Raw genomic sequence first — 23,573 nt, 5'->3', positions numbered from 1 at the left:
ATATTAGGATAGATTGAGGGTTTGTGGATTGCAGTTAATTGCTAGGTGAAAAAGAGGGGATATGATAAAAACATTTAAGTTACTTAAAGGATTTTATAGAATTGATATAGAGCAGCATTTCCCAAATGGTGGGTCACGTCCCAGCACCTGGTCACGAAAGCTAAATGCCGAATTACCTAAAAAACTCTATTAAACCTAGGTGTTTCTTTTTGGTTTTTCTTTTTTTCACAAAACTCTAAAATACAAGTAAATAGTGTTTAATCGGGACTAATAAATAAATAATTTAATTAATAGAGACGAAAAACGCACTCTGTTCGCATCGCCATTTTACAGTCTTTTTGTTCGCAGTAAAGTAGCTCAACTAATGGCGAGGATGCGTGGTGACAACCGTGCCACCAGCTGAATCGTTTGGCGGTCTGGCATGTGTTTTACTCACCCGCCACGTTAAGCATCGAGAGAGAGCATATTTTTTTTTGTAGTTACTGATTACGTGTATCTTGCCCGGTGGGTTCGGCTGAACAACCATAATTATTATAATTGTTTCTAAATAATTTATTCCATTCTTTCTTCATCTCGCTTGCCATTACCCATTTAACTAATGGGTAATAAAACAACAAACGAACAATGTACCGGTTATAAACTCTTCGATTAGCACCAACGAACAATCGAGTGACGTGCAGCTGGGCACGAGTTCTGAGAACAGCACTAACAAGCGGCCGCACGATGTGTTGTCTACTACTCTTACGTAAAAAGAAGATGTACTGGACCCGACAGTATTCTGAGGATTACATACAGTTTGGTTTTATCAAGGGTGCTGATGACAAACCATTGTGTTATTTGTTGTGCTGCACTTTCAAACGAGTCCATGAGACCTTCAAAGTTGAAGCCACATTTGGAATTGAAACATCCAAACTACAGAAATAAGCCAATAGAGTTCTTTATAAATAAAAAGAGAGAGCTAATAGCTACCAAGAAGACTGTCTTCGAATTTTTCTCAGGGAGCTCAGTCTGAAAACCATGTGATGGTTTCTTATGAAATATCAAAATTAATTGCTGAAACTGATTATCCTCACACAGTTGCAGAGAAATTAATAGTTCCAGCAATGAAAATGTTAGCATCTCGAATATGTGATAAAAAACAGGCGAGCAAGTAAATATGCTACGCTATCAAATAACACAGTGAAGCATAGAATATGGAGATGGCAGATAAGAGTACAATTTTTTTCCCTTGCAAGTCGATGAAAGTACAGACATATCGGACTATGCCAAATTTAATGTATTTTGTGAAATACGATTGTGACAATACAACTCGCACAGAATTTCTTTTTTGTAAACCTCTGACAACAAGAACAACAGCTGAAGAAATTTTTAATTTGATTGCATTGATTTCATCAATGAAAAGGACATCGAATGGAAGAAATGTGTGAGACTGAGTAGCGATGGAGCCCACGCAATGGCAGGCGCATGTACTGGACTTTTTCTGAAGATCAAAGTCATAGCACCAGAATGTGTATGGGTGCATTGTAGCTTTCACAGAGAAGCATTGGCTGTCAAAAGAATGGCTATGCAAGAGTGTGCACAATTTGTAAACTTTATAAAATCTCGTCCATTGAATTCAAGAAAATTTTCTGCGTTGTGCAAAGAAATGGGGAGTGAACATGCACATCTTCTTTTACACTGCAAGGTGCGATGGCTGTCAAGAGGGAATGTTTTAAGAAGACTTATTGAAATGAAGGATGAAGTTTTAATGTTCTTAGACCAACATCCCCCAGTGGCTAGGGATGTAATATTTGAATTCAAAGACAGTTTTCATGATGTCAGTTGGTTAATTAACCTACCTTTGTGACATTTTTGATTTTTTGAATAATTTAAATCTGACATTACAAGGTAGCAATGTAACTGTATTTAAAATACAAGAGAAGGTGGAAGCTGCAACAAAAAAACTGAATTTGTGGTCCTGTCATGTGGAAGCAGGGAATTACAAATCTTTTACAAAGCTAACAGAATTACAAAAAGAGTATAATATGAGTTCCATGCCAGATGAGATTTCAGCTGTTATCAAGGAACATATGCTAGGACTGCAGGCAAGTCTGAAGGAATATATCCCCCCAATCAACAGCAACAAAGGATGGATAAGGAACCCTTTTACAGTGAATGCAGAATCTCAGACAGAATTGTTGGATTCAGATATTGAATCTATAATCGAACTGTCGTGTGATACAGCACTCAAATACATCTTCAACACAATACCACTGATGAATTTTTGGCTGTCTTGCCGTCAGGAGTACCCAGTTTTAGCAGAAAAAGTGATAAAATTTCTAATGCCTTTTGTCACAACCTATAAGTATGAAACAGGCTTTTCAACACTGGTTTTTCAAAAAAATAAATATAGAAACCGATTGGAAGTCGAACTGGATTTAAGAATAAAGTTATCATCTTTTCCTCCAAACCTGAAGTTTCTAGTTAACAAACAACAACATCACACTTCTCATTAATAAATTACTTGGCTTTAGTTTAATTTCTTTATATTTTTGTAAGAGTAAATGCTTCTTTATTATAATAATAATAAATGAAAACTCTTAAGAACTTTTATTGCTAAAAGACCATAAGATATAATGATAAAAAATATACAAAGAGCCAACAAGTTTCACTAGCCACTGTCTAGCATTTTCAAGGCTGTACTGGTATGAAAACAAATGCATCAAGTTACATGTAAAACATACACTTTAGTAACTGCTAGGCTGTTACATTTTATAATTAGTGTTTGATTGCGTGCATGCGTTCGAATGCTTCAGTCAGAATTCAGTACATGATCACATGTTGTGTAGTTTTTTGCATATTGTAGCTGTGTTAAACTGAGAGAAATGATGAGATTTTTCCATATGTCTTTAAGAATAGTACCTTGATTTCTATTTAAATTATTGCCTGTGCATAGCACCACATTGGATGACTACAGACACAGAACTTCTTTGAAAGTTCTGTGTCTGTAGTCATTCTCGATGTAAGGCATAGAACTGTTTTTCCAATCTGTAACGTGATTTGCTGATGAGAAATGATGAGCTAAACCAGATGTGATGATTCTATTGTGATTGACATCCCCCACATGTTCCTTTTGTCTTATTTCAAAACTTCTAGAAGTTTGACCAATATAAGAAAGGCCACACGTGCATGGAATTTCATATACTCCAGGAAATTTGAAGTAAGGTACCTCATCTTTGGGTGATCTTAAGATTTGTCTGATCATGGTAGTTGGTTTAAAAATCACACTGATGTTATGAGCTTTTAACATTCTCGCCAGTTTTGTGGAAACTGAATTAATATATGGAATGACAGCTGTGGACACATATTGGGATACCGTAACACGTTGTTGGAGGTTGTCTTTAAATAGCAATTTGTTTAAAATGTTAGACGGGTATCCATTCAGAGATAGAGTGTTAGCTATTAGTGACAGTTTGCACGTGTGGCCTTTCTTACATTGGTCAGACTTCTAGAAGTTTTAAAATAAGACAGAAGGAACATGTGGGGGATGTCAATCACAATAGAATCATCGCATCTGGTTTAGCTCATCATTTCTCAACATCAAATCACATTATAGATTGGAAAAACAGTTCTATGCCTTACATCGAGAATAACTACAGATACAGAACTTTCAAAGAAGCAGCTGTGGTGCTATGCACAGGCAATTTAAATAGAAATCAAGGTACTATTCTTAAAGACATATGGAAAAATCTCATCATTTCTCTCAGTTTAACAGAACTACAATATGCAAAAAAAACTACACGACAAGTGGTCATGTACTGGATTCTGACTGAAGCATTTGAACGCATGCACGCTATCAAACACGAATTATCAAATGTAACAGCCTAGCAGTTACTAAAGTGTATGTTTTACATGTAACTTGATGCATTTGTTTTCACACCAGTACAGCCTTGAAAATGCTAGACAGTGGCTAGTGAAACTTTGGCTCTTTGTATATTTTTTATCATTATATCTTATGGTCTTTTAGCAATAAAAGTTCTTAATTTTAATACATTAGACCAAATATGTATAATTTAAATGAAAACTCTATGAACATTCAAATCTGTTTTATTTTACCTAGTGGCCATAAAAATTTTAGTGGGTCATGAAGATGAAGTATTAAAATAACTGGGCCAAGGGAAAAAAAGTTTTGGAAACCTTGATGTAGAGGAAATGTTTCCTCACTTGGCTAGAAGGGGAACAGAACAAGAGGTCATCCCTAGAAGTTGAGTAAGAGTGTGGTGTGGTTAGTAGTTGTGTGAGGATTAGATTTTTTGCATGAAGAGTGGTAATTGAGTGGAATGGGTTTGCCAGAGTAACTTGTGAGTGTTTTGGCTGTTAATTGGTTCAAAGCCAAGTATGATAAATATTGTGTGGATAGTTTGGGGTCTCTTATGATGAGTCTTCAGATTCCATGGAAGTGCTTGTACAATAAAAATAATACTGTGTGTATTGTACGCATGCATGTACATTCTGTCTAAGATTTAACATATCGTAATTTAAGATTTAACTGACAGAAATTTTCTGCTGAGTATTATCCCATGTTGTTTCACCTGGTGAACAAGATATAAATATAATATGTTGAAGATGAATTTCATTGCCTGGTGTGAGACCACTGTTCTGCTTATTGGAGGCTTGAAGCTCAAATGAGGTTTCATATTTGGTCTCTATAGCAGGATTTCTGGATTATGTAAAAAATAAAATAAAAATACAAAAACTATATAAAATTAATAAAAAGTAGAAAAAAAAATCGTTATCCCCACCCACAGTATTAATGTACTGTAGGTTCACAATCGTTCACTTATGCAAGATTGTGAACCTACATAAATTTCATTACATCTTCTTCTTCTTCTGCAGCTTTTCCCACTTAAGTAGGGTTGCTGTTTGTAGTGAGTCTCCTCCACAACCTCCTGTCTTGGACTGTAGCCACATCCAAGTTCTTCATCCTCAAGTCCTCCTCCGCCATCTCCCTTCATCTCTTCTTTGGCTGCCCGCACTTCCTCCCCCCCTGCACATCCATCTGCATGACCTTTCTTCCCACATACTCTTCCTCCCTCCTCTTCACATGACCAAACCATTTCAACCTTTCCTCCTGTATCTTTGCTCCTAAGTTCGTAACTTTCACCGTTCCCCTTACATAGTCATTTCTCAGACGATCCTTTCTGGTCACACTGCACATCCACCTAAGCATTCTCATCTCCGCTACCTCCATCCTGCTGATGTTATTTTTCCTCAGGGCCACAGGCCACAGTTTCCATAGCATACGTCATAGCTGGTCTCGCTACTGTCCTGTACCATTTAGATTGATCAGCACTCTCTTATTGCATAGCACTCCAGCTATCTCTCTCCAGTTCCTCCATCCTGCTTGTATCCTGCATCCCACTTCCTTCTCAGCCTCGCCATCCTCTTTCATTGTTGAACCTAAGTATCTAAAGCCACTGACCTTCCTGATGACATTTCCTTCCAGCTCCAGATCTGTCTCCTGGCTGCCATCCATTTTGCAACACATATAATCTGTCTTACTTCTGCTCAGTCTCATACCTCTTTCTTCCAGTACTTTCCCTCCAACTTTCCAGTTTAGCTGCCACTTCTTCTCTTGATTCTGCACACAGCAATGTCATCAACATACAACATAGTCCAAAGCGAGTCTTCTCTTACCTCCTCCATCACAATATTAAACAGGAACAGACTTAATGCTGACCTTGACATAAATTTCATTACATAAAAAATATAAATAACTATGCTATGACATCTATATATTGTTAAAGTTATAATGAAAATTTTTGACTTAAAGAATCATAAAAAAAAAAAATACTGTGAGACCAAACATGGAGCTCATAAATCTGAAGTGGGAAGCATGTATAGATTGGTACTACTTCTTAATTCTCCATTACATGTATGTTGGGATGTATAGCTGCTGCTCATACACACACACACACACAGTGGGTTTATATACATGTGTAAATTCAGTGCTTAGATGTCCTATGTCACAAATTATTATTATTTTTAAATTAATCCATGGTGGACGAAAAAAATAAAATAACATAACACATTTAATTGTAAACAAATTAGAACTAACTGACTGATAAATTAAAATCTGGAATATCTCTCATGTGCATTCTTAAAAAATATGCTGTGAAGAAGCAGACTGCATCATATATTTGCAAAGTTAAAAATAATTCAAAACATTCAGTGATGCAATTAATTTGTTATAATTATGTATTGTGTAATGAAGTTGCTATTATGCATTAAATAATAAATACAACATTTATATATTATATATATAATGAAATTGCAGATAGAAAATAAATAAAAACTATTACTTGTATGCATTCTCTCAATTTATGGAAGGTGTTATCTAATCTTGTTAGTGTTCTCAGTATAGTCAGTAATTTTTATTCTTATCTAATCAACGTTCTAAACTACAATGGAAATGCATTTTTATTCTTAAGAACTTAGGGATAATGTTACTGTTCCTGCATCTCAACAGGAAAGGAAGTCTCCTCAAAAATTTTTGAATTGATATAGTATCTAATTTACAGAATTTAGTCACAAATATCTCACCTTTTTTTGTGATTACATAGAATACTGAATACATAGAATCGTTTTCTAACTTGGATGGCTGTTGATGCTGAAATGATGTCGACATGGTATTTTTCATATTAACAGATATAGTTTAAGAATAAGTAGCTTTAAATTTTTGGCTGCTATATATTGATCATCATCTAGTGGAGTATAAAAAATAAACACTGACTAATCCTTATCACTGATTTTCTTGCTACATAAGCACATGTTTATCTTGACATATGGTGAGTACAAAAAATATGTTGAATGAAAGGAATAATTAATATTTGATTAATGCTGGGTTTGAGTTGCTTTGAAAATACTGTGAGATGTAGAAAAAGATGGTTTAGAATCTGACAGATTTCACTATTGTGCTATTAAAGACCTGTAACGCTAAAGTAGATAGTATGTTAATTCTGTTAATGCGACGACTTGGATTTAACTTTGAAGAGTCTGAAATGTTTTCATAGCAAAAAAAAACAAAAACTAAATTAATGTAGAGAATGTAAGAATGGATATCAGGGGGTTGCTAAGGAGAGTAAACGATAACAGTGTGGTAGGAAAGGTAGTCAGTGTGTTGCCCATATATCGTAGTAATAAATTAAGATGATGAATGCGATAGTAATGGAGTTGTGCAAAGAGAAAGGAATTCATTTTGTGACTGTGTGGGATGAATTTCTGGGACAGATGTAGCTGTATAAAAGAGATTAGCTACATTTAAATGGATTTGATGTGAGTCAGTCTGATAAACTGTGGCTACAAGAATGGAAGACCTGAGGAAGCAGGAGGTGGTAGAAGTGATGTGGAAGAGCAAGAAAGTAGGGTGGGTGAGCTTGTGAATGGATAGGTGAGTGAAGAGAATGAGAAAGGAATACAAGACAGAAAGGGAAGTGGGCATGGGAGGGGGTCATGATTGGCAGGAATATGCTGTGAGAAGAGTGGATGTGTGTGTGTGTGTGTGTGTGTGTGTGTGTGTGTGTGTGTGTGTGTGTGTGTGTGTGTGTATACAAGAAAGGATTGGGATGACCAGAGGGTGTGTGGGTGTGGGGGGGAACAAACATGTCTGTGGAGAAGTGTAAGTTACTGATGATAGAGAAGAGTGATCAAGGGATGGAGTATAGAGGAGTCATATCTGGAAAGAGGGATTGATGAACTTGTTATAAAACCAGAAATAAGCTGGTATGTATGTGCTAGAAGTATTCAAAATAAAGGAAATGAAATAGCAGCATTAATAAAGTATATTCATCCAAAAACTGATGGAATAAAGGAGACTTGGTTATTCATGAATGAAGAACATACTGACACAAATAGATGGATGGGTATGATGATGTTTTTTGTGAAAATATAGACAGGGCAGAAAAAGGGGTGGGGGAGGAGTGCTGTTGATGGTGGTAGAGGAGTTATTCCCATCTAAGGTAGAGATGAAAGGAGCATATAATGGCAGTGGTTTTGAAGCAGTATGGTGTGAGATGGAGGTGAATAGAATGAAATGTCTACTTGGGTATTGATATAGACCTGGTAATGTGAAGAGCAGTGAGAAGGAAATGTATAGGCAAATTATTCTGGATAATAAAAGCATGGTCATTATGGATGATTTTAATTATGGTAATATAGATTGCAATAAAGAGAAACATGGGTCTTCAATTTGATACTTCATCAGAGGACATTATTGTAAATAAGATGTTAAATATCCCTCCAGCTGGAAGTGATTACTTGGTTGGTGGCAGCCATATGAGGACTTCTATGAGAATGAGATATATGTGGAATATAAGGCTTTTGATTATGACAAGCTCAGGAGACAGCTTGCAGCTTTATCATGAAATGAAGAATTGAATGGAAAGAAAAGTTGCTTGAGACCTGTTCAGGCCAGGAACTGTCTGGCTGAGGCAATGTCTGAATACATTCCTAGGGTTCAGGAGGTCCAGTAAGATTAATGCAGAATGGATGAATGAAGAGGTGAAGCATGCAATTTGGAAGAATGCATTATGGAGGTTGGCACAAGATGTGTGGTTATAGTCAGTTGCACAAGGAGTACAAAGAGCAAGCAATAAAGGCAATTTGCTTGATAAGGTAGCAAACGTGCAGTGTGAGCAGCAGATTAGCTAATGAGGCAAAGAGAAATCTAGGGAGTTTTTTTTTTCGATGCGAAGTAGGAATGAAAGGATGATACTACTTGGAGAAACTGTTAGAATGATAATCACTGGGGAGGATATAGTAGAGATGTTAAACGAATAATTCATAGAAGTATTTCATTCTAATGAAAATAACTTGCAAAACTTGAGAGCAGTGGCAAGGGAGGAGGAGCCACTGATAGGGAACAAGCAAGAGGGAAATTCAGTAAACTTGATGGAATATTACCATGTGTCTTGAATCCAGCGAGTTAACAACAGCTTTAACTTACTTCTTTAATATGAGTCTTAAATTTTCCCAAGTACCAAAAGATTGGAAAGAGGACAAAATTTTCCTGCTTCATAAAGGAAGGTGATAAGACTAAAGATTCAAATTACAGGCCAGTTTGTTTATCTGGAGTTGTGGTAAAACTGTTAGAGATACTGATGAGGACCAGGATTCAGAATGGGTTAATAACAGCAACATTGTCTTTGATGGGCAACATGAGTTTGCTAAAAGATCGCATTTTAGCAATCTACTTATTTACTTATAACAATTTGACAACTGCATTGGACTAAGGGGATGCATACACCATACACAATGGTATATTTCGATTTTGCTAAAGCCTTTGATTGATTTTCACATGACACGCTGGTAATTAAACTAGGACAGATGGGATTAGATACTTGATTAGCGAACTCGATTGGAGAGTGAATGTCTAATAGATATCAGCAAGTTTTTTTGTTTTTTTTTGGTGGGGGGTCTGTTTTGGGATTATTGTTATTTAATTTGTATGTAAATGGTATTGGGAAGAGAATCTTGAATGGTGATATACAGTTGTTTGCAGATGATGTGAAGTTGCAAAGAACTGTGAGAAATAGAATAAATATCATAGTCTTGCAAGTGGACTCGATGAATGGGGCTTCCAGCTCAGTGTAGCAAAGTGTAAGGGTTTTAAAGTTTGGGAAGTTCAGATGGGATGCAGAGTATAAGATTGGGGATATCTTGGAGTAGATGAGGGATTGAGAGGTGTTGGTGGATGGGGACCTGAAATTTCAGGGATATTTTTCTAAAATTCTGAGGATAAAATTCAGCATAGCACATCATGGCATTGATGCAGAGAACACTGACTGTAGGAGTAAGGTTATTATGATTCCATTGTATAAGACTTTAATCAGATCACATATGGATTGCTGTGCACAGATTTGGTCATCTGGTTTTCAGAAGGATGAAAAGATATTAGAAAAGGTTCAGAGATGATTGACCATGTTGGTTTCTGGTCTCTGGAATGTTGAGTATGAAGACAGATTGGGAGAACACAATTTGCAGAGTCTAGTGGATAAAAGAAAGGGGAACATGATCAAGACATAAGTTGGTAAGGGGTTATTACTGGATTAATGTGGATCAGAATTTTAATAGAATAGATGGAGACAGGGGGGAGAACACAAAGCCATCCCTGGAAGTTGTATAAGGAGGGTATGAGCAAGTGGGTGAAAAGTAGGTTTTTTTTCCATGTTGTTCCAAACAACCAACCATGTGTTTGTTGGTTGGTTGGTTGGTTGGTTGGAATGTATTGCCTGAAAGTGTAGTGGATGTGGTGACTCCATGGATATCTGATGATAATAGTAAATGATGAACAGCCTAAGTGAGAATCTAATTTTATAGTCAGATTGACATCAAAAAAACTGATTACTTTTCAATAAATAAAAGAGGATGCTTAAAACTTTCTCATAAGTATGACATGTTAGGTGTTTATGATTATATTTATTTCAAAATATATTTGTTTATTTTTTAATTAGCTGGTATGACTGCTTTAAATATTCAGAATTCAAGCAGTGATGGAAGTGAGATCTTTTCGCCTACATTTCGCTATTCTCCAGATAATGCAGTATCTTCCTCATCTTTTAGTGAAATAGAAACTTCATCCCCTCCAAAACCTAGAACACGCCGGTTAGCTTCCTTTCGTCAAAAACTTCAAGGATCATTTCATATCAAAGGATCTAGTATAGATGATAAATCTCCTCCATCAAAAAAAGGGACATCTGATGAGAATTTGTGTGTTAAGTGTAAAGAGGTAAATTGACAATTTTTAATTTCTTGTTATTCTCCGGTACTTAAGTCCCTTTGATAGAGCTTTTTTTCTGTAGGATATTTTATTTGAAAAATAATTATAATCGAGATTCATCACTACTTTTAAATCAGAAGTATTTCTCTTGTCTTCTTATTGGGTGTTATCTTTACCTGGAGGATCCCATTGTTTTCTGGCTATCATTAAATGCATTTGTGGTAATTGTTGGAGTAGACTTGAATGGACACATAGGGAGACAGAATAGAGACTGTGAAAGGGTGCATGGTGGCCACGGAGTGGGAATGATGAACCAGGAAGGAGAGAGGGTTGTGGACTTTGCAGTAGCGTTTGATCTGGCAATTGTGAACTCGTTTTTCTACAAGAGGGAAGAACATTTGATAACATTTAGGAGTGGTAACAACAGTTAACAAATTGACTACATTTTGACTAGAATAAAACATCTTAAGGTTGTGACAAATTGTAAAGTAATTCCAACAGATCAAGTGGCACAGCAACACCGACTGCTGTGCACAGACTTTAAAATAAGATCGAAGATAAGAACCTCTGGAAGCCATGGGATGAAGACAATTAAGTAGTTTTGCTTAAAAGAAGAGAGTGTGAGGAATTGTTTTAGGGAGAGGGTGTTAGAGAGGATTTCGGATGGACTGGAAAGCATACGAGATTGGTGGAAACATAATTCAAAAGTAATCCTGAGCTGTGCAGTCTAGGTGCTTGATGAGACATCTGGAAAGATTAGAGAACAGAAGGAGGGTTGGTGGTGGAATAATAATGTACAAGTGGCAGTGACAGCTAAGAGGAAGGCAAAGCAGAAGTGGGATGAGTCAGGAGTGGAAGAGGACAGAGAGGTGTACAGAGAGAGAAAGCAAGAAGCCAAGAGAGTTGTGGCACAGGCGAAGGCCATGGCATATCAAGATCTGTATAATCAATTAGAAACAAAGAAAGGACAGAGAAAAATTTACCAGCTAGCGAAATGTAGAAATAAAGCAGCAAAGGACATCTTACATGTGAGGCAGATCAAAGACGCTGAAGGAAGAGTATTATGGAGGGATGTGGACATAAGAAACAGATGGAGAATATAATTTGAGGGACTTTTGAATGAGGAAAATGCAAGGACTCACAGAGAAGATGGGCAGCCTTCTGAGGGGATGGTGCAGAACATCAGTAGAGTGGAAGTGACGGAGGCCATGAAGAGGATGAGGAATGGAAAATTGGTGGGCCCTGACAGGATTCTAGTGGAGGCATGGAAGGCACTGGGGGAAGAGGGAATTGACCTGCTGTGGGACCTGTTCATGAAAGTTTGCCAACAGGAAAATATACCCGAAGAATGGAGGGAGAGAGTACTCTTGTCCCCATCTACAAGGGTGACTTAGGAGTCTTAGGAGCGAAGATACAGGAGGCAAGGTTGAGATGGTTTGGTCATGTGATGAGGAGGAAGGACGAATATGTGAGAAGAAAGGTCATGCAGATGATGTGCAAGGAAGGAGGAAGCATGGGCGGCCAAAGAAGAGATGGAGGAAGCTGGTAGAAGAGGACTTGAGGATGAAGAACTTGGATGTGGTGACAGCCCAAGACAGGAGGATGTGGAGGTGACTCATCATCAACAGTGACCCCACTTAAGTGGGAGAAGCTACAGAAGAAGAAGAAGAAAGAAGAAGATTAAGTGCAGTTATTTCTGTTGCTTATTTGTGGAAGTATAGTCTAAGTTTATAGGACAAAATCTTTTTCCCTAATTTCTTAATAATTTGCATATTCATCTCTTTAGGAGTATAACATGATTCTCCACTTCCCTTTTGAAGCTCTGCTCTTACTCTATTTTATAACATGAGTAACTGCTAAAGAAAGAACTACCTTTGACAAAGCCATGTTGCACTCTGTAGAGGAACATAGTGCTGTCTACTTTCCCTCTTTGGATATGATTCATTACCAGCCTATCCAATACATTGATGACCAAACCAGAGATATTGATTGGCCTTTATTTGTTTGCATCAGTTTCCTAGCTCCACCCTTGCCAAGACTCATGTTAGATCACCAAGACAGGAGCATTTCTCTCTTGCATATTTCTTCGGCTCTTATGCAATGTCTAGTATCCTATCCAATTGCCACTGCAAAGACTTTAATACCACTAACTCATCTGTCTGTTTATATTAATTTTTTCAGTTGCCCCAACATCCATAGTGAAGATGAGTTTGCCTGTCTGGATAACTGGGAGGAGACCAACACATCACCTTTTAAGGAATGCAGAGAAATGACCAGCGCTTCTGACCTAATGTCCAATCCTAACCTTTTCATGATGCACCCTGTTAGTAGGTGTCTACCTGGATACTGAATGAATGAGGATGGGCTGGCAATTAAAGGATTTAGCCAATTATTGGTTTAAACCAAATTCAAAAATTTATTATATAAGGCATTGAGTAGATCACATATGGACTACTGTGCCCACAGATTTGGTCACCTGGTTTCAAAAGGCTGAGGAGATATTGGAAAGGGTCCAAGGGTGATTGACTAAAAATAGTTTCTGGTCCCTGGAATGTTGAGTATGAAGAAAGGTTGAGAAGATGCAATCTACAGAGTCTAGCAGATAGGAGGAAGAGGGATGATATAATAGAGACAAGTTGGTCAGTGGTTACAAGATTAACTTTTGAAGAGGTTTTTCATAAAATGGGGGAGAACAATGGGCCATCTCTGGAAGCTGTATAAGGAGGGTGTGCATTGCCTGAGAGTATAGTGTCTGCAGAGAATTTTGAATGTATTTAAGGTATAGTATGGGAGTTGTGTGTGTGTGTGTGTGTGACAAATAAACCTCCTGCAATTAGTCTTTGAATCCATGGGGATCTTGGGATAATAATAATATCATACTATACCTTCAAATTATTTGTTCTGAGCATTGACCATATTATTCCCTCATTCTACTTCATTTCATATAGTTTCGATCATGTCACAGATCTTTACTTGTGGAAAACACGCTTTCATTGCTTGTCTATCTAGCACACTCCTGTTAATAGATTTTCTCTATATCACTATATCCTTTTTCAACTATTTCTGCTTTCTTTTGACTTCCTTTACTTCTTGACATGCTTTGTTTCTTATTTTTTTACCTTCCATACTATCTAATTCCTCAGCTAGCTCCATTTCTTTGCCAATCAGGCTTCTTATGTTGATAGTACCGAACTTTAACTGTGGTGATGTTGAGTTGGGATGTGTTTTCAGATTTGTTCCAGTAGCTGACTTTTCACTGTTTGCCCTAGTTCCCTGGCAAAAACAATGGGGGCCCCTTGTTTAACCAGGTGACGCCCCAGCCGGCATGAATTTTGTCATGTTGTACCATCATTTTGTATTTTGGTTTAAGCTAATAACAATACAATTTGGTCGACTAAATCCCAAATTGCCAGCCTATCCTCGTTCGTTAAGTATCCAGGTAGATACCCAACAGAAGGTGCACTGTGAGAAGGTGAGAATTGGACATTAGGTCAGAAGCCCTGGTCCGTTCTCCCTCTCAGTTATACAGCTTTGACCCTCAAGCACCTCATTACATTTCCTGTATATGAATAATGTGCAGTTTGGATTTCTCTGGAGGTAAACCAACAGTAAAACACCTGATAAATGAATAAATACTATTTAAATAGAGAAAAGAAACAAAGTTGAGGTATATAGCATTTTATTTGTTTATGGGATATATATATAGCGATACATTATGGGTAAGGTATTTGTTGAGCTCAGCACAACTGGTATTTAAATTATATATTTAAGAAAAATAATTTTTTGCCTAATATAAAATATTTGGGAGAGATTATTATTAACAACAATCCTCCACAGAGTGAGAAGAGTAATCACAGGAGGTACATCCTGTCTTATACAAAGGCCATTAAGCTGTTCTTTAATTTCATTCGGTGTGTTCACATTCAGCACCGTCTCAGGCAGTGCATTCCACTCACCAGCCATTCTCCATGCAAAGAACTCTGTCCTCACTCCTTACTCCCTTATTGGCACCCTCCTTATACATTTTCTAGGAATGGCCTCTTGTTCTACTCCCATTCTGTAATTTTTTTTTCCGCATTCATTTGTTACTTACCCTTACCAACTTATGTTTCAATCACACCCCCATCTCTTCTTCCTATTCACAAGGCTCTGCAAATTGCATTCTCTCAATCTGAATTTATACCTTGTATTCCAAAGACAAAAACCCTAGTCAATCTTTTCTGCACTTATTCTAATATGTCATCATCCTCATGAAAAACAGGTGACCAAATCTGTGGTCAATAATTAATATGAACAAGGCTTTATGCAATGGAACCATAATCTATTTTTGCTTGTCTAGGTCCTCTGCATTATTGCTATAATCCAGTGTGACCTCCAAACTTCAGGTCCCTGTCCACCACCACCATGTCTCTTATCTCCTCCACCTCCTTAAACATTTCCCCACCAGTGTATACCTTTCATCCTTCCCTTGCCTTTCAATCAGAACCTACACATTGAACATTAAACTTGTAGTTCCACTCACTTGCCTACCTCAAACAATATATTCAGATACTTCTAAAAGGCCACAACATCTGCTTGACTCATTGTTTTTTCCAGTTTTATATAATTTGTGAGCAGCTGCAGAGTATCATTAATATACAAGCTAAATAGCAATGTCTCTAAAATGGATCCCTGCATAAACGAGTAGTTTCTTTGCTCTTTTGGGATACTGTACTCCCATACAAAACTCGCCAATACCTATCTGACAGTCATCTGTTCTAGTTTAGTTACCAGCATGGCTTGTGGTAATCTATCAAATTCCTTTGTAGAATCTAAATACACTACTTTAAGTGCATCTCCCTTGTTGAATGTGTTTCTTATTTTCTTGTAGCCATTATCAGTGTCCATAGGGCCAATACCCATTGGTGTCTGATGCTGCTTGCTTCACCATTCTTTGTCGTTTCTCTCTCTCTCCACTGCCAAATGATTCAAATCTTGCAAACTCTTTCCACACTACTCCTTCACATAATCTATCCAGTCTTGAATTTGCTGTCCTCTTCTGTTTATACTGTCCATTGTACCAAGTTTTCTTTATTCATACTGCAGATATGTCCAAAAAAAGCTTTAGTTTTCTTCGGATTATTTTCTGGATTAGATTCTCTTTGCAGTTTACTTTGCTGTACAGTTCTTCATTTGTTACTTTTTGTCTTCATCCAGTTTGGGGAATCTTTCTATAACATGTTCTTTAAAAAGCCAATATACTTCTCAAAGTCTTTGACCATTACCCATGTCTCACAACCATAGAGAGGACTTATGAATATGCTTCTATAATCAATGGACAAGACTTGGAAAAGTAAATAAGGAAACTAAAATTATGTTTAGTTTCACTTTTGTTATCTGATATCTTTTTAACAGTTTAAATTGTGCATCATGTTTCTCTCTTGATTGCAGATACTACTTTGTTGTTTCTATCTTGCAGTTAATTTTCTGTCAATCGCAGCTCTCTGTTTGAAACTCATTTTCCGACCGTTTATCAAAACACACTGTCACTCTTGACACTCCAATATAACTCGGCTTCAAATGAAACAAATGTCATAAACAGTTGATACAACACTAATGAAGGTTGCCGCTTTTGACAACAAAAAGATACAAGTGGCCCCACTAGTTTCTTCTATTTTCGAAAAGTTTGGTTTCTTTTTGGACAGAGGGTGTATATACAAAGAAACAAGCTGCACTACAGTCTACTTTGCTAAAGTTACTGAACAACTGTTACAACAATTATTGGCCTGACCTCTGGTGAGGAAAAAAAAAACCTTTACTACATCACAGCTAGAGTCCTATTATTATTATCTATTACAGGGGTGGCCACAGTTTTTGCAGCAAGAGCCATAGTTACCTACCAGAAATTGTTAAGAGCCACAAATTTACTTTTCGGAACATTTTTAAGGGCAAGATAAAAAGCTTCCTTAATATCAATGCCACAAGTACTATATTTTAATGCTATTAAATTTAATAATTCTTCTCGTGTCGCTCCATCCTCAAGCATGAAATGAATAAAAATTGCTAATTGTGGTTGGTCTGTAATGTCAGTTGATTCATTTGTATATCTTTTAATGTATCTTTTTAAATTTTCTGACAAGGTAATATAAATATAACTAGATTGCCGAACAGCAATGTAGTTAATACATACATAAATACATGCATACATCTTCAAGGCACACCTTTCCTAATTGGGTTGTGGGGCAACAGCTGTAAGAGGAACTTCCAATGGCCACGATCCTCTGCCACCAAGCTCAGGTGTTATGGTGGGATTCCCAAACGTGTCCACCCAAGGTTTTGGATATAATCTATCCAGCGAGTCCTTGGCATTCCACGTGGCCTCCCACCCTCTGGCTTGGCAAAGTGGGCTTGCTGAGGGAGCCTCTCTTGTGGCATTCTGACCAGGTGCCCGTACCAACGTAACTGTGATCTCTCATCATGGAGAAGCAGTGGTTAAGTATTGAGGGTTTACCGAATTGCAGAGCTTCTGACTCTGTCGAGTCTTGTCAGCCCCGCAACTCCTTGAAGGAACCTCATTTCAGCCGCTTGGATTCGTGTCCGCATTCTTTTGGTCATTATCCAACTCTCATGACCATAGGTGAAGATGGAGACATAGGCTGTATTGAAGATTGCCAGCTTTGCCTTCTGGCTTAACTCCCACTTCAATACTACTGAACGGCCAAGCTCCCGCAATATTGAGCTTGCTAAGCCAGTTCGAGTATCTAGCTCTACGTCCCATTTTCCATCATTCGTGAATATGGACCCAAGGTATTTAAACTTCTCCACCTGCTTCATTGGGACTCCACTTACATTTAGAATGCACTGGGATGGTTGTCTTGAGACCACAAATGTTTCAGTTTTGGCCACACTGATCTTCATTCTGGCGTCTGCACAGACAGCTACAAACCTATCCAGGGTCCGCTGGAGGTCATCTGTGGAAGAGCTAAGCAGAACTAGGTCATCTGCAAAAAGCAGACGTCTAATGCTACATCTTCCAATTCTGACACACTCACTGCCTCGGCTGTGCCTATCAATCCAGTCCATAAATATTATGAAAAGGAGGGGTGACAGAACACACCCTTGGCTGAGACCAACGGAGACTGAAAGGTTCAGACTTTGTGCTGTTTACCCTGACGCAAAACTCTGGGCATTCATACAGGGACTTGATGGCAGCTAATAGTTGGCCATCCACTCCATACTCCTGTACTACTGGCCAAAGCTTATCCCGAGGAACCCGGTCATATGCCTTCTCCAAGTCCACAAAACATGTGTAGACATTCTTGGCATATTCCCAAGATTTCTCAGAGTTGCCTTAAAGTGAAGATTTGGTCAGCTTCTACCAGGACGAAAACCACATTGTTCTTCCTGGAACTTTGACTCAACTATGCTCCTGCACCGTCTTTCCAAGCACTTCGCATACACTTACAATGTAGTTAATTGAAAAATTAAATTAAAAACAATAGAAAATTAAGAAAAATTATAAATATTTTTTATTTATTAGTTGAGCTGCAATAAAACTTAAGAGCCACATGTGGCTCGCGAGCTGCAGTTTGGCCACTGTGAATCTATTAGGTTACAAAATTAAATTGGGTTGGAGAGCAACATGTTTATATATATACGAAAAAAAAAAAAAACTGTGATTATATATTTCAACCATTTGGTATGGAATAGTTTCCAATACAAGCTAAAAATTGCTTGAAGTCTTAAAGTATGCTGGAAACTAAGTAGACTGAATATGTGCCATCCAAATTCTTGGAATTTTTATGCCATCATTATTGTTGAGATTAGGGTGGTTAATCAGAATTTCCAGGCTTCTTTAAATTTTCTTTCATACCAGGTTTTTATATAATGTAAAGAGCAGGTACTTTTCCAATCAATTTGGTGTAGGGTGTTGAGAGCATGATCTGAGAGGCCTGATTCACCAAAATTGTTATATTTAATGTAATTTAATAATTTAAAAGTGGCATTAAGATTATATTGGTGTAGGATTCTATTGATTTTTTCTGATAAATAACCCTTGAATGAATGGGATGGCTATGGTTTTACTGTAATCTATATTCTTTTTTGATGAAGTTTTATGAAGAACTTTATTAATAGTATTTTTGTTATAGCCATTATTTATAAATGTGTTGCTAATAATCTTTAATTCTTGTTTAAGATCTTGTTGATTAGAGCAAATTGTTATAGCTCTGTTTTTAAGGATGTTAATGACTCAAAATTTTTGCGACTGGTGGTGATATGAGTTAGCATGTATATATTGGCCAGTATGTGTCTGTTTACGGTAAACCGTGAAGGATAGACAGCCTGAGGGAAGATGTGTGACCAGTGTATCCAGGAACGGGAGTGAGTTCTGATTTTCTATTTCAATAGTAAATTGTATTCATTCATGTTGTTTGTTCAGGTGACTAAGGAATGTATTTAAAGTTTGTCGACTGTGTGGCCAGATAACAGAAACATCGTCAATGTATCTAAGCCACACTGTAGGTTTTAGAGTAAAGGAATCGAGCACTTTACTCAAAAACTTTCATATAAAAGTTAGCAATTGGGTGGGGAAAGTGGTGAGCCCATGGCCATACTTTCTTTTTGTAGTTAAAATTTATATTACCACATGAAGTAACCAGAACGTAGTATGTGGACAAAGAGGGCCATAATGTCAGGCGGAAATTTGTTCTGTAGGAGAAGAATTGTGTCACTGGTTGGGACATTTATGAAAAGGGCAGAAACGTCAAACTGACTAATAAATCATCTTTGCCGAGCATTATGTTTTTAATTTTGTTTATAAAGCATTATGTGTTCTTTATATTGGAGGGGGAATGACCTATCAACTCCTTGAGTGTTGATGCTAATTTCTTGGCTAGGTGATAATTAGGGCTGTCTATATCTTCAACTATCAGCCAAAGTGGTTTTGTTTGGGTACTTTGGGAACACCATATATTCTGGAAGAACGGACATAATTGGGTATAAGTTTTTTAACAGCATGTGATGGCCAAGAAGTGATGGACTTAAGTAATTTCTCAGTTTTTTTTCTTTATTCTGTTAGTTGGATTATAGTTTATAAAAGTTTTGCTCTAACACGGTAGTTGTCTCCATAATTTTTTATAATGTAAGGATGTTGGAAGTTTTTTTTTTTCACTTGGTTAGACTATAAATTATATATTTAGTTTAATCCTTTATCCAAGTGTAAGCAAACAAAGTTGGCATGTGAAGTTTGCACCTGAAGTAAAAAAAAAACAAACTTCCAACAAATTTAAGCATTCTTTCTCCTTTTCTTTGCTTTCCTCCATACCCATATATGCCCATGATTCTTTTACGTCCTTCATTGTACTTTCCAATTTTTGCATTCCAATCTCCTCCAATGATTAGTATATCTATCTTTAGTACTGATTTCAAGATTATTTCCAAGTTGTATAGAATAACTATTTCTTCTTCAGTCTTTCCAAAGTGGGTGAATTGACCTGGACCACTGTGATAATTAAATGTATTTGCTGCTAACTTGCTATTATTATCCTTCATTTACTAGTTTGTATCTTAATAATGCTTCTCTTTTCCCATGTTTTATACTATATCCAGACTAGATAATTCTTCCACCTCTCATTTTCCCTGACTCGTTCCAGCACATCTAATCCAAGAATGTCCTCAGTGTATCGGTATCCCCTCCATCTCCTTGTAAAGTAAATCTGGCTTGACAGGAGTCCATAAATGATAGCATGTCTCCTGTTGGTTTCAATTTTATTGTAGTTTTTTTTAGTAGCTGACTTGTCGATCCAATCCCAATCGTTCACTTTGGTACATAGACCTTATTTATCTGAGTGACATCTGTGTTGGCCTGTTGTACTTTTCCTTTGCACTTTTTATATTACATCAGATTTTAATCATGTTTTGTTTTTACAGTCAGCACATCAACACTCATCTGACCAACCTTAATGGTTCTTTCAGCCATTCCCAACATGGGGAACAGATGCTGTTGGCAGCTGCCTACTATTTATCAGACATTGCTTTTTGTAGTACATAAATATATTGGTGAAACATAACCTCCCCTTTAACAAACCCGTGCTAACCATCATGAGAATACTGCTGTTTACAACTTTCTTCTGTATCCTAGCTCTCTCCAACTTCTCCACCATCATAACCATAACTCCAGATATACAGATTGGACCATAATTTGGCTCAACCTTATCACCATCTTTGTGAAGTGGAACAATTTTACCATCTTTCACTCCTTTAGAGTTGATGCTGTTGTAAGATTTATGTTCAACAGGTAGGGAACTACTATTAACTCCCTGGAACATTCCCTTAAGACATGCAGTGGTATGTCATGAAGTCCACTTGTCTTATTGACATGATTTACTTAATTCCTCTTATACCACTTGCCCACTCACTAGGTCAATCCTCTCCTATTCTCTCTACATTTAAGCTTCTCTTGATATTACACTCAATACGAAATACCCATGAATTTCTCACTGATACCTCAACCGTGTCCTCTGTTTCAGTACCATTTTTATTCATTAACATAATCTTACCATATTCATTCCTTATTCTATTTGCCACATATCAAAAGAACTCTCTGGGATTTATCTTGGACTGATTTGCTAATTTATACTCATATTGCTACTCTTTTGCTATCCTTAACAACTATGTCACTTTTGTGATTGTATACTTTTCATGCAACTGATTATTACAATGATTCATCTTGTTTTGTCTCCATACCTGCTTCTTGCTGATTTTTGCTTAATTCATTTGTTCATCAATTTAACTCCTACCTTATTCAGCCTTTTAGTCATCAGAATATATTTACATGTAGATATTGTTAAATAGCTCTTAATCAGTACCCAAGTAACATTTTTTTCTTTTCTGATTAGCTCTTCATTTCATATTATAGCTCCAAGAAGACATCATACATTTGGTCAGTACCACCCAGGTGCACACCTCATGCCTACTTCCACTAGCTGCAGGGAAATATAATACCTCATTCACATCATCATTCTTTAATGAAATTATCAGATCTAAGACTTTCAATCCATTAAATATTGCCGTCTGTTAGATACTGCCTAAGGTTTGTCCTTGCAGAACTCAAATTTATTTTCCTATTCCCAGATGCTATCTGTCTCTCCTGTTTGTATTACTAGAATTAAAATCATCCTCAATGACCCTTCCCTTGTTCGCTATTTCAAGTTGCTGGTCTATAGCAACAGCCAGCTAAATATATCATTCTGTCAACCTCTGCCTCACACCATACTGTCTCAGAGCCATTGTCACTATTTCTCCTTTATATTTTTCCACCTTGTGCAGACATAATTCCTCTTCTGTCTTCAGCAGCATTCCACATTCCCTCTTGTCCTTCAAATAAAACTTACTCTAGATTATACTTAAGTGATATTTTTATTATTAATCACAGAATTTTCACCCAAGTATCAAGGGAATCTTCAGTCTGACTTTCAAATGAAATAAATAGAACAGAAACTGAAAGACTCAACAATGAAAACATTAGATGTGCTTATATGATATAGAGTGGCACAGTCTAAAATACAGGGTGGCCATAAATGAACTTTCCCTCTTTGGAGGTATCTGTAGCTAAAACTAATACATGGAATGAGACCGCATTTTATATTGAGATTTTCGAAGGCATGGGGAGATGAATTCTGCGAAAAAAAGATTTAGTACCAAACTCGCCGATACGGGAAAATTTGGCACTGACGGAGCCGAAAGCAGTCAAATATTTGCAGTAAACGCAGGTAAAAAACATTATGCAAATTTTACTGTGCATACATGACAGCAGCGCCACCAATTCCACTTAAAAAGGGATTGGGAACCTTCAAGCAGTTATTTGAATGACTGACGAATTGTGCTCAATATGCGTCCTACCTTGCCTCTTTACTTGTTAAGTTGTTTTACCTTAAACAGTGTAATGCCGGAGTGGCCCTTTGGGAATTTAGAAGGCTTCATAACCTGCGTACAGGTCCTATGTCAGCTGTAGCACTGAGAGCTATGATTAAGAAGTTTGAAGAAACTGGATCACTAGGAGTTAGACCTGGCAGAGGATGGAAAGCAGTGCAAGAAGAGAGGGTTATCAGTCAGTTCTTTCCAATGGCATGGCTGCCTCGATCCTCGGACATCACTCCATGTAACTTTTGGCTGTGGGGGTATTTGAAATCTGTTGTGTATGTTGGTGGCATTCCCAACTTACATGTCTTGAAAGAGAACATAAAACGGGCTGTTATGAACATCCATTCTGACTCCTTACACTCAACTGTAGAACATGTCGCACACCGGATGCAATTTGTTGTACACAAGAAAGGTCAGCACATTGAAAATTGTGTATGTGGTCCAGGGGACCTTGATTCTGATGAATAAAACATTATTTCCTGTGAGTTCAATGACTACATTAATTTCTGTCTCTTGCAAGTTGTTGTTTTAGTTTAATTATTATTCTTATTATCATTGTAACGCGGCACATATCCAGCTGGAATGAGTGATGCGGCTGTCGCTTACACCGACAAAATGTTATTATTCCATTTTATCTGCCTTTAATGTAATTATCTGCTTGTTTTCGGCTCTGCCATTTCCCCTATTGGCGACTTTTGTTACTAAATCTTTTTTCTTTTTTTTCTTTTTTTTTGCGTAAATCATCTTCCCATGCCTTCAAAAGTCTCAATACAAAATTTGGTCTCATTCTGTTCATTGGTTTTAGTTACAGATGCCTCCAAAGAGTGAATGTTATTTTATGGCTACCTTGTACATTAAGGTCATAAATATACAACTTTAAACAAAAGAGAATTAATTAATATCAAAAAAACAACAA

General features: G+C 37.1%; 1 protein-coding gene across 1 annotated transcript in view; it reads left to right on the top strand.

The window, feature by feature from the left end:
- The window catches only part of LOC150094412 (TBC1 domain family member 2B-like), a 406,352-nt gene that overhangs the window by 40,408 nt on the left and 342,371 nt on the right, over positions 1-23,573 (top strand). The window contains exon 4 of the mRNA XM_090412467.1: positions 10,491-10,765. Within this exon, the coding sequence (XP_090268593.1) occupies positions 10,491-10,765 (275 nt within the window). The remainder of the gene's footprint in view (positions 1-10,490; positions 10,766-23,573) is intronic.

This window comes from Typopeltis vanoorti, chromosome 22 (assembly GCF_054136105.1).
Source record: "Typopeltis vanoorti isolate ZY-2024b chromosome 22, IOZ_Tvanoo_1.0, whole genome shotgun sequence".
Classification (NCBI taxonomy): domain Eukaryota; kingdom Metazoa; phylum Arthropoda; class Arachnida; order Uropygi; family Thelyphonidae; genus Typopeltis; species Typopeltis vanoorti.
This window is presented reverse-complemented; position numbering and strand designations above follow the sequence as displayed.